Here is a 16,574-nt window from a genome sequence, read left to right on the forward strand (position 1 = left end):
TTAAAGCAGTACATAAGCAACCCATGTAACCAAAACATTTGTACCCCTGTAATATTCTGAATAAAAAATTTTTTAAAAAGAACAAAATAAAAGTGACAGTTTTACACAAACATTTTATGCTCAAGCTTATAGAATTTATTCTAATAACAAGAGTTAAGATATTTCTTAGGCTGGGTGCGGTGGCTTACACCTGTAATCCTAGCACTCTGGGAGGCCGAGGCGGGTGGATCGCTCGAGGTCAGGAGTTCAAGACCAGCCTGAGCAAGAGCGAGACCCCGTCTCTACTAAAAATAGAAAGAAATGATCCGGCCAACTAAAAATATATTTAGAAAAAAAAAATTAGCCGGGCATGGTGGTGCATGCCTGTAGTCCCAGCTACTGGGGAGGCTGAGGCAGTAGGATTGCTTAAGCCCAGGAGTTTGAGGTTGCTGTGAGCTAGGCTGATGCCATGGCACTCACTCTAGCCCGGGCAACAGAGCAAGACTCTGTCTCAAAAAAAAAAAAAAAAAAAAAAAAAAGATATTTCTTCAGGAACCCTGAAGTAACCTCTGTGATATTCTGAAATTTTTAGAATAATAGGGAAAGTAATGATATAATCTCCGAGAAGCACTTTTTCCCTATCAGATGGCTGAAACTAACAAGTTTTTTTGCTTGTGCTTCAATCTTTTATAACTGTACTAAACTATATACTAAATTTATGTAGAACTGGGAACAAAAAGAAATGAAACTTTGCATAGAACCTAATATAATCATAGCTATGCTTTTATGAAACAAGCAAAAGACAGTCCGTAAATAACATTAAAATATTCATAAAGCTGGCATTTTCCCAAATGCATCTGTATAAGACGTTAACATGGAAAGAAAAAGCAACGTCATGTTTCACCCAGCCTGCCATATTATAGGAGTATCATTTTAAAAATGCAAATTAGAAAATTCAAAGAAGCTATTGTGCTTGCTCTAAGCAGAGGGCTAGGGCAGGATTACCATTTGTAATTTTTCATTTTTTTCTGACTCAGAAGTTGGTAACCATCCCACAGTTCTCCAAGGAACTACCTTGAAAGTAAAAGCTAGAAGAATGCAATGGGGATTATTTAGGTTGATTGCTTCTAACAATACCTTTTAGCAACCTACTTTTATTTCATTTATCACCTTAATAAGGCAAGTGTTTTTATTCCGTATGCATTAGAGGTGATATAGGAAGGAATGGTAGATTATGGTAAGCTGATTTTATTAGGAAAAACAATTTCATATTTGGTGGTAATGCTTTGGGTCCAGAAATATAAAGTACTGTATAGCTGAAACAATATTTAAAAGGTTTTGCAAAAGAAAAAGGATAAGTTTACAACTAATATTTAATAGCCTTGCCCTTTTTGAAATTTTGCTGCTTTTTTGTTGTTCATTTCAGCTTTTGCCTAGTCCACATAAGAATTCATTAAAATTAAACAAAAGTAATTAGAAATTATCACATCAGATCCTTCAGGCATATAGTGGCTGCCAAACTATAAATTTTTACCATGCAGATTATTTCTATTTTATTTTTTAAAATACAGATAAAATTTACCATTTTTTAGACTATCATTTTTATTATTAAAGAGAAATTAACCCATACCGCACATAAAATATAAGCTGCCACATATTCTTTCTTTAGCTAATTTACTGTATTGAATCCCAGGTTTGTAGAGGCCCATAACCAAGCATGTATGAATATGTTTGACCACATTCTCACCATTTTTTAAATATTCCAAATATTTCTCAATTTTTGTGACTACAGGATGCTTTTAAATTTCTTTCATGATTTATTGTGGATGAAAATGTGCCAAAGACTCCATGTTTAAAACCATTAAGACTCAAAATGACTTTAAAACAAAAACCAGCAAGAGGAGGATATACACTAAGACTCATTAATTCAGAATTCCCTATTGAAAAATTGTACTTAAGTAACATTGGATGAGGCAGAAAGTACAAATGCATAAGGAAAAGAACTTTTCAGGAACATTCAAACACTCCAGATGTGTGTTTTCAAAATATATATGTAATTGCCTGAATAATAAATTACTCCTAGTTAAGCACGATATGTATAACTAAAGAACCTCTTTGGAGCAACATTGTAGGTCTCGTTGCTGTGCATACAGAGGATGGGTCCGGGACTTTTGGGTGTGATGGATGCATCTGTTCCCTTCATTGTATGGATCCTTTCACAGGTGTCACATATGGCAATTATTGATCAAATGGTACATTTTAAATAAAGGCAGATTATCTTGTATCTATTATACCTTGTATTACTAAAGCTTAAAAAGAAAGTAAACCTGTGTGGCTAGAGCACAGCTACTAAGGAGGAAAGTGGTAAGTGATGAGGGCATAGTAGCCAGATACTGTTGACTGCTGCCCTTGGTTAGTCATTATTTTGATTCTAATTTAAAAGGAATACACTGAAGAGTTTTAGGCAGGCGACTGACATGATTTGAATGATAGAAGACACTGGAATCAAATAAATACGTGAAATTGGAAAAGACAGCTCCTTGACTCTGGGTGCTTTTTAGAGAGAGCTCCATAGGTTTCCTTGAAGTTCTGAATATTTGTGTGTATATGTATATGTGCTTTTTAAAAAAAAATTCCCACATGATTCACCAGCTTCTCAAAAAGATCCTTGATCATAAAAATTTAAAAACCATTCACTTATTTCTCCCTCATTTTAGTTAAGGAAATTAAAATCTAAAGAAATACATGACTGGTTCAAAATCACGGTGACAAACTGATGAGGTCATAATGGGTTTATAATGCCAACTACCCTCTCTCACCTGGTCCCCTTCTCTCTCCTTGCTCAGTGCTTTTGGTTAACAGAACATAACCATAAGGACCTGGCACACAGTACAAGAAGCCAGTGTCTGCTGAACCCTGAACCAGCTAGCCCAACTCACTGGGAGAGTGTGTGCCAACTGTGTGATCCATGAGAGGTTGTAAGCCAATACAAAGATGTGAAAGTAGTGCCTTCCTCCCTCATCAAACCTGTAGAACTTTCTAAATTACCTACAGTGTGTATTATTGAAATCACAAAAGAAGAATACCTCAGAAATAAGCTATTCACCTTTGAACATTACTGTGAGCCTGCCCTGTGCTATAGAGAAAAGAATAATATATAATAGACATTTAACAGCTGTTGTTTTCTTTCTCTAAAGGCACAACAAATGAGTTCATGCTGAATCTTTCCCAACAGTGATTTCAGTTAGTTGTAAGTAAAATTGCTTAACTAGAAGGCCACATGGCTGAGTGCACTTCACAAAGGAAGTTTCACAATTGCCTTCAGACATTCCAGAGTAGGATGATAAAGGGTTCTTTCCTCAGCAATCCAGGGGGACAAACAGGATCACCTCGAATTCTTTCCCAGCTCTATGGTTTATGAAAATATCAGGCTACCCTGATAGCCTTCAAAGGTCTCAGGTTACTGAAATAACACTGCCTGTCTTTGCCCACTGTTGAGTACTCAGAACATAGCTATGATACTGGTTGAAGCCTAATGAACACACGATTTCTACCAAACCTCCATGGTACCAGGCAAACTGGATAAAAACATTTCAGTCGTGCTTCTAAAAATGAAGGAATTCAGGTCTAGTTAAATGATGACGTTTTCTGAGGCTTTACATCTAAACTGAGGTCAGGGGTGTTGGAACTTACCCGATAGGCTGATATTTCCAATCACACAGGGAGAGCTCTCATGATCATCATAATTATCTAGAACGATTGAGTACACATGGACACAGTGCCTAACCAGATATTAAGAGAGGAAGTTCAGTGAGACACCTACCTTTAGAAGCAAGCCTGTTGTACAGAAGGCAGTAAAACACAATGAAAGTACAACTGAGAATTATATCACACTTACCTATCAGATGTGTGAAATCGGTGATCTTTGTGCTTGAAGTCTGGGTCCACACCACTGCAAGGCAGCACTAGCTGTAAATCACACTCTTCAATTTTCTTACAAATCTGTGACCTGAGAAGGAAAGAATGTATCGTTGAATACCTTTACCACAGATACAGAGCAACTTTCCTAAGTAAGAATTCATTGTGGAAACAACAACAACAAAAAAACTAAACCAGTCTTTTTTAATAGTTTAAAACACAACAACAAAAAACGCTTCCGGCCACTACACACCCTTAGGAGGGAGAAGCGTAAGCTTGAAGATGGTCTGGACTTTAGAGGGCAAACCCCACTGTGATGTCAGCAACTGTGACCATGTAGTGACTCCATCCTGTAATGTGCTGGGATCCAGGCTTCTGTTCAAATGTACTGATCAGCCGTCTCTGCTCACTTAAGCTCTTGTCCCTGAAGTTAATGAAATAGGTAACGTGTTAGCCCCACATACACAGATAGAGAAATGTTCTCCCGCACGTGACTTATTGATTTTAGTGACAGTTGAGTTTCCTGGCACTAGATTCAAGCAACAGTTGGGATTTTGTACAGCACCGTTACTCAAGTAGCAACACACAGCTTACAAAACTGGACTCAGCCACTTAAGTGAGAGGCTATGGCAAGGACCTGTTTATACACATATCCAAAAAGATCCATTTTATAGAAGCATATAAATTTACTGTGTGCTATAGCCTGAATTTGTTCAGTGTCAAAGGTCTTAAACCATGCCCTAATTGTGAGAACCATTTGGGTAATTCTGGCCTTAATCCTGACCGATTCATACCTGTCAAACAATAACACAGCACCTCTTGCAACAAAATTGGGGGCACATTACTATTTGTCAGTGACTAATTTCCCAGGAAAAATCTCTCATAGCAATTTCCATCCCTAGATCTCCACAGGGCTCTCCCCTCACCCCCCTCAAGTTTTTCTTTCCTCCTGTGTCAGCTTCTCAGTGAGGGCTGAGCTGCACAATCTACCCAAATGTGCCAATCCCATACCCACTCCACACTGTTCCCCTTCCCCGCTTAGTTCGCTGTGTAGCACGTATGACAAAGTTACTTTCCATACACAGTTAAAAGAGAGAGGACTTCCTTATTGTGCAGACTCAGGTAAACTATTCCCCTTCTGATTGGTTTCTGTAAATATCCTGTTTTTTTTTAATTGGCGCATTTCAAAGTTAAGTTTGATTATGTGGCATGTAGCACAAGTGACTCCATTCTGATTTGATCTGGTCTGCTGGGCCTAGTGCAGGAGCCCCATCCAAAACAATCGCCTCCCATAAATTTCACTTAATTCCCTTTTTAGTCATGCTCTCACTTAGGCCATTAGCACTACTCTCTGTCACCATCTTTCTGGTTTTTTGGTCCCAACATGTTATGGTGTTCTCATTATCACTCGTTTCTTTGATCTTTCATCATCCCAGCCATAGTGAACCTATTTGGCATTTGGTGGATAGCTGCATGCAGATGCTTAAAACCTTTTACAAGAATACAGTACACCAGGGAGACTATTATTATGACTATCGGGAGGATAATACTAAGTTTGGAGTATTGCTTCTTAGCCAAGGTCTCAATTAACCAAGCCAACTAAAATCTTATCAAAGACTCAGCCAGCCAAAGATTCTACCAGTTTTAACCAAGTAACGTTGTTAAGTTTTTGCAACTGGATTTCTGCAATACCAGCTGTATTTATCCATGTGCAACAAGAAGTTTTAGCAATTGCACAGACTATTCCCTGTTTAGACAGTAAGTAATCTAGAGCAATTCTATTACCTAGTACAACTTTAGCAAAAGAATTCAAATAAGTCTGTTGTGCAGCTGATAAGGAAAACCCCGATCTATTACTTAGCACAGCAGTCACCTGAGACCCTCAACCCTCACGGAAGACCCACATTAGCATATTACTAACCTAACATCTGGTACAATTAGCATAGCACTAAACCTATTATCTGGTGCAGACACTAACCTAACCTATTACCTGGCGGGCATCAGTCACCTGAGACCCCCTCCCCTTGGATCACACCAAATTAATAAAAATGGGAAAAATTGGGTAGACAGGGCTCAGAATTTGGTGGCGAGACCCCTCTGAGCCCGCCAGCAAATAAACCTTGATTCTGCGACTCTCCGTGTGCCGCTCAGTTTGTCCTCGGGACCACTGGCTGTAACACGTGCTGTAACATTTTGGTTCCCTAACCGGGAAAACCGACCGCGCTGACCCCTTGAAGCCACCGGTTCAGGACGGGCGCAGCAACCGGCGGGACCTCAGTGACAGAAGCAAACTGGTGCCAACCGCCTTTTTGCAGAATATCTTCACTCCTCGTCTGTCAAGCTGTGACACCGTTCAAGGGTCTAGGGTGGATAGTGTAGAATCTAAGCCCATAGTCCTTAAATGCATGTTAAAGAACTTTAAGAAGGGTTTCACGGGAGATTACAGCATCACACTGAGTCCCAGCAGACTTGGGGCCCTCTGTGAACATGTCTGCAACAGGAGCCCTAGACCTCCCCACCGTGCAAGCAGTTTGGAAAGTTGTGACTGGGACTCCCGGCCACCCCGACCAATTCCCTTACATAGATTCATGGCTAGAGATTGCTCAGACCATGCCCCCTTGGGTCCGGTTCTGTGCTAATAAGGGACAGAGCAGGATTTTTGTGGCCCAAAGGACCGGAAACTCCAAACTGTCCAAACCCATCCATCAGGAAGCTCCTGAAGAGGAGCCACCACCACCACCCTACAACCCTACCATGACACCTCCTGAAGTACCCCTGAATCCACCAGACACCCCGCCACTGTCAGTCTCCCCGCCACCAGTTCCGGACCAACCAGATGCCGACACTCCCATCACCTGCCAGCTAAGGTCAGCTCAGGTCCCAACTTCAGCCCTCCCGATGCCCCTGCGTGAGGTGCGAGGGGCGATGCAGGTTACAGACGATGGGTCCGTTCAGCCAGGGCAGCCAGTCCTGTACTACCAGCCCTTCTCCACCACTGACCTTCTGAACTGGAAGCACCACACCCTGCCTTACTCCGAAAAACCTCAGGCCCTCATTGACCTCCTAGAATCCATCTTTCAGACCCACCGTCCCACTTGGGAGGACTGCCGCCAGCTCCTTCTGACCCTTTTTAACAAGGAAGAACGATGTAGGATTGTAGCTGGGACCCGGAGGTGGCTCCAGGACCAGGCTCCAGCAGGGACCTTGGACGTGGAGCAGTGGGCACAGAGAGCAGCACCCGAGACCAACCCGGATTGGGATTTCAACTCCGAGTGGACAAGAGACACTCGGAAGGTATCGGGAAGCTCTCCTCCACGGGGTCCGGGAGGGAGCCAGAAAACCAACCAACATGAACAAAGTCGCTCTGATCACCCAGAAGCTGGAGGAATCACCGAGCGAATTCTACGAGCGCCTTTGTGAGGCCAACCAAGTCTATACACCCTTCGACCCAGAGGCGGCCGAAAATCAGCGGACGGTGAATGCTGCATGTGTTGGGCGGTCCTATACTGACATCCGATGGAAATGCCAGAAACTTGACGGGTTTGCAGGAATGAACATCACGCAGCTGATGGAAGTGGCCCAGAAGGTCTACGTTAATCGAGACCGGACCACCCAGAGGGAGAAGGATCAGAAAATGAAACAGAAAGCCGCTCTCCTGGCTGCTGCCCTCGGAAGACCTGACCCAGCCAAGAGATCTGGCCCGCCACGGGAAGGAGGACCCAGGAGACGAGGGACTCTGAAGCCTGACCAGTGCCCCTATTGTAAGGAGTTTGGTCACTGGAAGCATGAATGCCCCAACAAAAGAAACCACCCACCGCCAAACAGGAACCTGCCCAGGGGCTTCCAGCAGGATTCGAAGACCCAGGACCTCATCGGTCTCACTGGGGTCGACTCAGAATAGGACCAACCGGGTTCCCTGACTCTTGGCCCCTGGGAACCTACAGTTATAATGGAAGTGGGGGGGCTGACCAAAAACGTTCATGGCAGGCTCTGGCACAGAACATTCGGTGATAACAACCCCTGTGGCTCCACTTACAGAGAGGGAAACCATCATCGTGGGAGCCACTGGAACTTGAGTAGCTCGACCCTTCTGCCAATCCCGAATATACCAGATGGGGGGGTGGGCACCAGATAAGACATGAATTCCTATACATACCAGACTGCCCCGTGCCCCTGCTAGGTTGAGATCTCCTGAACAAACTGGAAGCCCAAATCACCTTCCACCCAGAAGAGACTGCGAGCCTCACGCTCAGTGCTCCAGAGACTCTCATAATGGCGGTCACCCTGCCTCGGGAATCGGAATGGAAGCTATACGATGAGGCCAAAGAGGAACAGAACCCGCCTGACTTCCAGCAGTACTTTCTGTTGGTATGGGCGGAGGACAACCCTCCCGGTCTTGCACATCACCATGCATCCCTGGTGACTGAGATGAAACCGAGCGCCCAACCGACCAGGAGACGACAGTACCCCATCCCCAAGGAGACTAGAGAGGCAATTCAGGAACACATCAACAGGCTTAAGTGGGAGGGGATTTTGGTAGAGTGCCAGTCCCCATGGAACACTCCCCTCCTGCTAGTCAGAAAGCCCAACGGAGGCTGATACCGGCCCATGCAAGACCTGCGACTGATTAATGAGGCCATAGTGACTCTCCACCCAGCGGTGCCGAACCCATACACCCTCCTGGGCCTCATTCCCCCGATGCTGCCTGGTTCTCCTGCTTGGACTTAAAGGATGCTTTCTTCTGCATGTGGCTTGCTCTGAAGAGCCAGCCCCTGTTTGCCTTTGAGTGGGAGGATCCTCAGCCTGGAAGGAAAACTCAGCTCACCTGGACGCGACTACCACAGGGATTTAAAAATTCACCGACTCTGTTCGGGGAGGCTCTAGTCACTGACCTCATCTCCTTTCCGTGAGAAGAAACCCGCCGCACACTTCTACAGTACATCGATGACCTCCTTCTAGCGAGCCCAGCCAGGGAAGACTGTCGACAGGGAACCCAGTGCCTGCTCCAATTGCTCACTGACAAAGGATACAAAGTCTTCTGGAAAAAGGCACAGATCTGCAGGCAACAGGTGAAGTGGCTCGGTTTCCACATCACTCAGGGGCACCGGACACTGGGACATAAGCGTAAGCACATGATCTGTACAATTCCCAGGCCAACCAGACGGAGACCACTCAGGGAATTCCTCGGCACGGCCGGATTCTGCTGCATCTGGATCCCAGGTTTCTCCCTAAAGGCTAAGCCTCTGTATGAGGCCCTACGCGAGCCTAAAGACAAAGAATTGAAATGGGCCAAGAGTCAGGAAAGGGCTTTTCAGGAAATAAAAGACTTACTAAAAAGAGTCCCCGCACTAGGGTTACCGGACCTCACCAAAGACTTTAACCTGCTTGTACATGAGAAGAAACAAGTGGCTCTGGGGATTTTGACTCAAACTGTGGACCCCTGGTAGAGACCAGTGGCTTACTTGTCAAAACAATTGGATCCGGTAGCAGCAGGATGGCCACCTTGCTTCCGCGCACTGGCGGCTGCCGCCCTACTAGTCAAGGAAACAGACAAACAAAACCTCCGTGTGCGAGTCCCTCATATAGTCATATCTCTAATGAACATCTCAGGGCACTGGTGGCTCTCAAGCTACTGGTCAGCGCAGTATCAAGGACTGCTGTGCGAAAACCCTCAGGTCACCCCGGAGACTGTGCGGACCCTGAATCCCACCACCCTCCTACCCACTGAGCCAGGGCCCCCGGACCATGACTGCACCGAGGCGGTAGAAGAGGTCTATGCCAGCCGGCCAGATCTGAAAGATAGTCCTCTACCGGCACCAGACTTAGAACTCTACACGGATGGCAGTAGTTTTATCCAGAACGGGAAACGACTGGCGGGCTTTGCTGTCGCCACAGTGGATAAGATCATCATGTCAGCCCCTTTGCCCCAAGGGTGGGCGGCACAAAGGGCGGAGCTATGGGCCCTCATCCAAGCCCTCAGGCATACCCGGGATAAGAAGGCAAACACATACACAGACTCTAACTATGCCTTTGCCACAATACATATCCACGGGGCAATATATAGGGAGAGGACTGCTGACTGCAGGTGGAAAGGAGATCAAAAATAGGATGAAATCCTCCAACTGCTAGAGGCAGTTTGGGAGCCAAAAGAAACTGCGGTCATCCACTGTCGAGGGCACCAAAAGGGCACAGATCCAATTGCCACCGGCAATCGCCTGGCAGACCAAGCAGCCAAAAATACAGCCACCCGAGAACGTTCACAGGACAACACTGCAACTCAATGCCAAATCTTGTTGGCACCCGAGTGGCCTGAAAAACCAAAAGATACTCCAGAAGAAAACCAGTGGGCAGAGCAGGAGAAGGCCAAGAAGGACGCAGACAGGTGGTGGCACCTACAAAACCATAACATCTTTATCCCCAGTAAATTAGCATACTCTATTGTCTCCCCATATCACAACCTGAGTCACTTGGGGAAAACAGCCCTCACGCAGCTACTCGCCCGGTACTACTGCATCGCCAAACTTCCGTCCATTGCAACAGCAGTCAGCGCCCGCTGCCAGACCTGCGCTAAAAACAATGCGGCGGTCAGGCCGAGACCCGGCCCGGGAATTCAGTACACCGGAACCTCTCCGTTCGAAGATGTGGAAGTTGATTTCACAGAAGTAAAACCATGTCAGGACTATAAATACCTGCTGGTAGTGATATGCACCTTCTCAGGCTGGGTCGAGGCAGTCCCTACCGGGACAGAAAAGGCCAGGGAAGTGGCAAAGTTTCTGTTGAGAGAAATCATCCCCCAGTATGGTCTACCACTCTCATTTGGCAGTGACAACGGACCAAGCTTCACTGCGGAGGCCATGCAAACCCTCACCAAGGCACTAGGAATCAAACGGAAACTACATACAGCCTATAGGCCACAGAGCTCAGGGAAAGTAGGGGGCATGAACCGGACCCTCAAGACCACTCTACCAAAGCTCTGTCAGGAAACACAATTACCCTGGGTAGACATGCTAAGCCTAGCCCTGTTCAGAGTCAGGTGCACACCGGGGCCCACAGGATATGCAGCCTTTGAAATCCTGTTTGGTAGACCTCCCCTACTCATCAAGCGATTAAGGGGAGACATCAGACAACTAGGGGAATTAAATATAAACACACACCTCCAAGCCTTAGCCAAAACTATGCACCATATCCACCACACCATCCTAGAAAAAAACCCTATCACCCTGGGTCTCCCTGTCCACCCCCATCAACCTGGGGATCTAGTCTGGGTAAAGGACTGGAAAAAAATGCCCCTAGAGCCCACCTAGAAGGGTCCCCATACTGTGATACTAGTTACTCCCACTGCTGTTAAAGTTGCAGGTATCACTCCGTGGATCCACCACTCCCGAGTAAAAAAGTCCGAACCAGACAGTGAAACTGATCTCTGGACCGCACATCAGGACCAGCGGAACCTGCTAAAGATCCTGCTTAACCATCTGCCAATGAGGACAGCCACACCCAGGACTGAACAGGAATAAATGGGACCACTGGCCCTTGCCCTCATTGGGGTTGTGGCGACTTTACTGGGGATTGGACTCCTCTCGGCAGCTCCGGAAGATTGGACTGTACTGCAGAGGGCATCTCTAACTGTGACATTTTGGCTCATTGTAGGATGTCTGCTCCTGCTTCAGTCCCTACCCTCCTCCTGGTTGGGGCACTCATCCTAACAACTATGGCAGAGAAACCCTGCCCTGAGACTTGCTGTGCTAGGACTTGGATTCCCTCCACTAACGGGATTATTCAAGGCTTCTGGACCACGGGAGGTTTCACAGTCAGCATCTATATGCCAAAGAAAGACATGTTATAGTCAGGCTCAGGTGTGCCACAGTGGGGGAAAGAAATACTGGACTGGCACCATTACAGGTGATATCCAAACCTGTGTAGCCCCAGGGGGCAAACCAGCTTGTTGGACTTACTACACCCACTGGGGAATGTCTGATGGGGGAGGAGTCCAAGACCAGGCTAAAATCCAACAGGTCGAAGACACAAGGGCTCAGCTAATTAAGACAGCCTCAGTAACAGAGTCAACTTACAAGAGGCCAGATCTTACAGGCCTATGAAAGATCACCGAACCCCTGGAAACCTCTCCCCTAATAACCCGGTTCCTCAATGTGACCCTCCAGGCCCTACCCAACCATACTTGCAGACACTAACCTAACCTATTACCTGACGGGCATTAGTCACCTGAGACCCCTCCCCTTGGATCACCCCAACTTAATAAAAATGGGAAAAATTGGGTAGACGGGGCTCAGAATTTGGTGGCTGGCAAGACCCCTCTGATCCTGCCAATGAATAAACCTTGATTCTCCGACTCTCTGTGTGCTGCTCAGTTTGTCCTCGGGACCACTCGCTGTAACACTTGCTGTAACACAGCGATAGCCCTTTCAGTAGCATATGCTATAGAGGCTACTGTGAGGGATCAATTTCTGATCATTGCCTTATTTATATTTACTCCATGTCACAGGAAAGGGGACCTAATAAATGATGCCCATCCAGAAGTGTTAATGCCTACTGGCAGAGTTCTCTTTAACCTATAATGGAGGTTACGAGGAGTGGACCAGTGTTCTGCTTCTGACTGATTATAGAGTGACATGGGTGCCATTAAAATTCCTAGCCCAAAGACTTTACTTTTAGGAATCATTTCTATAGTTCATTACTAGAGAAGTTTCTCTGAACATGTAGAACACCATAAAAAAAAAGTCCTAGCCCACTTTGTCCCTTCATCTTCCACCTTTCAAGATATGACAGATCCAACACTCCCTCAAGTTACTGCAGAAGCTAAATTCTAATTACAGCATTATCCTTGCCAAGCAAAAGAGGTATTGTGCCTAAGCAAGGAAAAATTTAAGAGGGGTAAGAGTCTCATTATGATGAGAAGACTTGTACTGATATCTTGGGAAAAATTGTCTGCAGCACAAAGTCATCAAGTTCTCTACTTGGTTTGCAGTTTAAATATCTCTGGTTATGGCATCAGGCATTTTGGTATACTTTCTGATTGTTCCACGCATCAGGCATAAGGTTCGTCCTTTGAAATTTACATTGAACTGTCCATTTCTAGTCTATAAGGCCTCAGGAGCAGAGTAGTTATTATTATTAGTGATTTCAAGTGAGAAAAGTAGGAGAAAATTGTATTGGAGGAAACTAGAATTCATGATCCAGTTTAGTCTGCAGGTAGATAATAACACCTTGAATGCAATGGACAGGGATATAATCTAATAACAAGTGTACTCTAGTTTTCTTTTGAAACAATTTTTTCTCTACAATTATCCCATCTCTACCGAAGATAATCACAGTAAGACCAGTTTGTTTGCAAAATAGTTCTAGTCTCATTAAACATGGCTTGATTACTTATTAAGTGCAGGAAGAGTAGTAATTGATCACATGGGTGTTGGAATTTTTTTATAAGGAATCTCAGATAGACTTTTAAAAGCCTCTCAAAGCTAGGAAACCAAACCAAGGACTTACTATCACGCTGTGTCTGTAATACTTGTAAATTTGGGTGAATTCCTCTCTTCTCAAGGTCTCCAAAATATCTTGAAGTTCCTGGGCCTGCCAAGAAATGACATTTTTACTCGCTGAAAGGCTGGGAACACTTAAAGCCAGGTATTCTATGTACATTCTCAAATATGACATTGTAGTCAAAGCCTTCACAATAAAACCAATGTCTCCAAATGTGTATTGTTATAAGAACCAGAAAATTTTCAAGAAAGTCATAAAACCATTATCCTTATCAACATTATCCTTATCAGTTCATTTAAACTCACCTAAATTAGCTTCTGCTTGATCTTGGGATAGCACTTTCACAAAGCCATCAGTTTCTTCATCGGAGTTTGGAAATTTTTACCCAATTTGATGGTATGCTTTTTTTTTTTTTTTTTTTTGAGACAGAGTCTCACTCTGTTGCCCGGGCTAGAGTGAGTGCCGTGGCGTCAGCCTAGCTCACAGCAACCTCAAACTCCTGGGCTTAAGCGATCCTACTGCCTCAGCCTCCCCAGTAGCTGGGACTACAGGCATGCACCACCATGCCCAGCTAATTTTTTTTTTCTATATATATTTTTAGTTGGCCGGATCATTTCTTTCTATTTTTAGTAGAGACAGGGTCTCGCTCTTGCTCAGGCTGGTCTTGAACTCCTGACCTCGAGCGATCCACCCACCTCGGCCTCCCAGAGTGCTAGGATTACAGGCGTGAGCCACCACGCCCGGCCAGATGGTATGCTTTTAAAGTTATCAGAAACCTGTATTTGTCAGAGTTCTTTCCGTGAATTTTCTTGCAAATGAAAACACTTTAGGATTATAGTTGCTTGCAAAAGCTTTCAGGAGGGCCGGGCGTGGTGGCTCACGCCTGTAATCCTAGCACTCTGGGAGGCCGAGGCGGGTGGATTGCTCAAGGTCAGGAGTTCGAAACCAGCCTGAGCGAGACCCCATCTCTACTAAAAATAGAAAGACATTATATGGACAACTAAAAATCTATATAGAAAAAATTAGCCGGGCATAGTGGCGCATGCCTGTAGTCCCAGCTACTCGGGAGGCTGAGGCAGTAGGATCGCTTAAGCCGAGGAGTCTGAGGTTGCTGTGAGCTAAGCTGACGCCACGGCACTCACTCTAGCCTTGGCAACAAAGTGAGACGCTGTCTCAACAAAAAAAAAAAAAAAAAGCTTTCAGGAAAACATCAGAGTAAAACAACTATCTAGAAGACTTAAAATGGTCATAGTTAAAGATTTGATAAGAGTTCATTATACATATATATTAAATATATATATATATATATATATATATTTTTTTTTTTTTTTTTTTGAGACAGAGTCTCACTCTGTTGCCCGGGCTAGAGTGCCATGGCATCAGCCTAGCTCACAGCAACCTCACACTCCTGGTCTCAAGCCATCCTTCTGCCTCAGCCTCCCGAGTCACTGGGACCACAGGCATGCGCCACCATGCCCAGCTAATTTTTTCTATATATATTTTTAGCTGTCCAGATCATATCTTTCTATTTTTAGTAGAGACAAGGTCTCGGCTCTTGCTCAGGCTAGTCTCGAACTCCTGACCTTTAGCAATCCTCCCACCTCGGCCTCCCAGAGTGCTAGGATTACAGGCGTGAGCCACCGCACCCAGCCAAGAGTTCATTATAGTCAGCATTAGACAAGGAAATTATTTCTGTGGCATACAACATTTTAACATAATAATTGAAATTATGACTCATAACACCATATAGGACATACAGGATTTTAGGAATTTCATACAATTTGTGAAATACTCATATTAATAAACAAACCCATATAAAAGTATAATTTAAATAGAGTTTAAGCTGGGTGCAGTAACTAACACCTATAATCGCAGCACTTTGGGAGGCCAAGGCTGAATGAGGGATTGCTTGAGGCCAGGAGTTCAAGATCAGCTTGGGCAACATGGTGAGGCCCTGTGTCTACAAAAAATTTAAAATTATCCAAGCATGGTAACACGCACCTGTAGTCTTAGCTACTCAAGAGGGTGAGGCAGGAGGATCGCTTGAGCCCAGGAGTTTGAGGCTGCAATGAGCCATGATCGCACCACGCACTCCAGCCTGAGTGACAGAGTGAGAACCTGTCTCAAAAACAGGAACAAAACAAAACAAAACAAAATGAGAGTTTAGCATCACTTATTATTTGACAGTGTTTCCCATATAATTTAACATATAAAATAATAAATTAAGCCTGATTGGCTTAATAGTTCTCTTTTACAAATCCTTTGAGACATTCCAGGGCCCCTTTGGAACATTCCAAAGTTAGTTCAAGGTCAGAAAGACTTAATTTAGAGTTTGATTTTGAGAACTTCATCAACAATGTTAAAAAGTTTAAAATACTTGAATACATAGGCTATTTCAAAGAGCAAATACAGAAAGTTACATATTTGTAAAAAAAAAAATCATATTCTCAGACTGATACTATTTGTATCAGTGTGCCATTAATGCAAAAGCTAATTTTACTAAAACCTTATAAATAAATCTATACAATCATAGCCAGCTTGACTACACACGAACTTTCTTTCTTTCTTTCTTTTTTTTTTTTCTTAAGAGACAGGATTTCACTCAGTTGCCCGGCTGGCCTCAAAATTAAAATTCCTAGCCCAAAGACTTTACTTTTAGGAATCATTTCTATAGTTCATTACTACAGAAGTTTCTCTGAACATGTAGAACACCATAAAAAAGAATCTTCCTGGGCTCAAGTGATCCTCCTGCCTCAGCTTCCCAAGTAGCTGGGGCTATATGGGCATGCCAGCATGCTCAACTCAAATTTCATTTTTAGAAAGTTTTTCTTTCACAAACCTTCTACAGCTTTCTTACATCCATTTAGTTTATCCTATACACTGCCTCTTTCCCAGTGTGAAATAAGCAGTTACTCTACTTTGGGACAAACGTTACTCTGTTTTTTTACTTAACAACAAAACAGTAACAAAAAACACATCCTCTTACCTTATAACTTTTCTGACCCAGCATATCTTATTTTTTTCCTGTACAGAGTTATTTCCCTCATTATTTCTAGTTTTAGTTTAATTATGTGTATTAATTAGTATTTTTAATAGTAACCTTAAGTTCTAGTGAAAACCTAGGAAGTAACCAATTTTGAACTGTCATATACCAACAATTCCTCTTTCTCTCAAATGATTTA

The 16,574-nt window shown here is 44.2% G+C and overlaps 1 protein-coding gene and 2 pseudogenes across 1 annotated transcript in view; all 3 read left to right on the forward strand.

Annotated features, from left to right (window-relative positions):
• The window catches only part of LOC138378900 (uncharacterized), a 162,857-nt gene extending 155,059 nt beyond the window's left edge, over positions 1-7,798 (forward strand). Inside the window, exons 15-16 of the mRNA XM_069464211.1 lie at positions 6,719-7,191; positions 7,274-7,798. Coding sequence (XP_069320312.1) covers positions 6,719-7,191; positions 7,274-7,798 — 998 coding nt within the window. The remainder of the gene's footprint in view (positions 1-6,718; positions 7,192-7,273) is intronic.
• Positions 7,799-12,551: 4,753 nt separating this feature from the next.
• Positions 12,552-12,634, forward strand: LOC138379197 (small nucleolar RNA U3; annotated as a pseudogene).
• A 3,401-nt stretch (positions 12,635-16,035) lies between these two features.
• On the forward strand, positions 16,036-16,120 carry LOC138379198 (small nucleolar RNA U3; annotated as a pseudogene).
• Positions 16,121-16,574: the final 454 nt, after the last annotated feature.

Source organism: Eulemur rufifrons, chromosome 30 (assembly GCF_041146395.1).
Source record: "Eulemur rufifrons isolate Redbay chromosome 30, OSU_ERuf_1, whole genome shotgun sequence".
NCBI classification, from domain to species: Eukaryota; Metazoa; Chordata; class Mammalia; order Primates; family Lemuridae; genus Eulemur; species Eulemur rufifrons.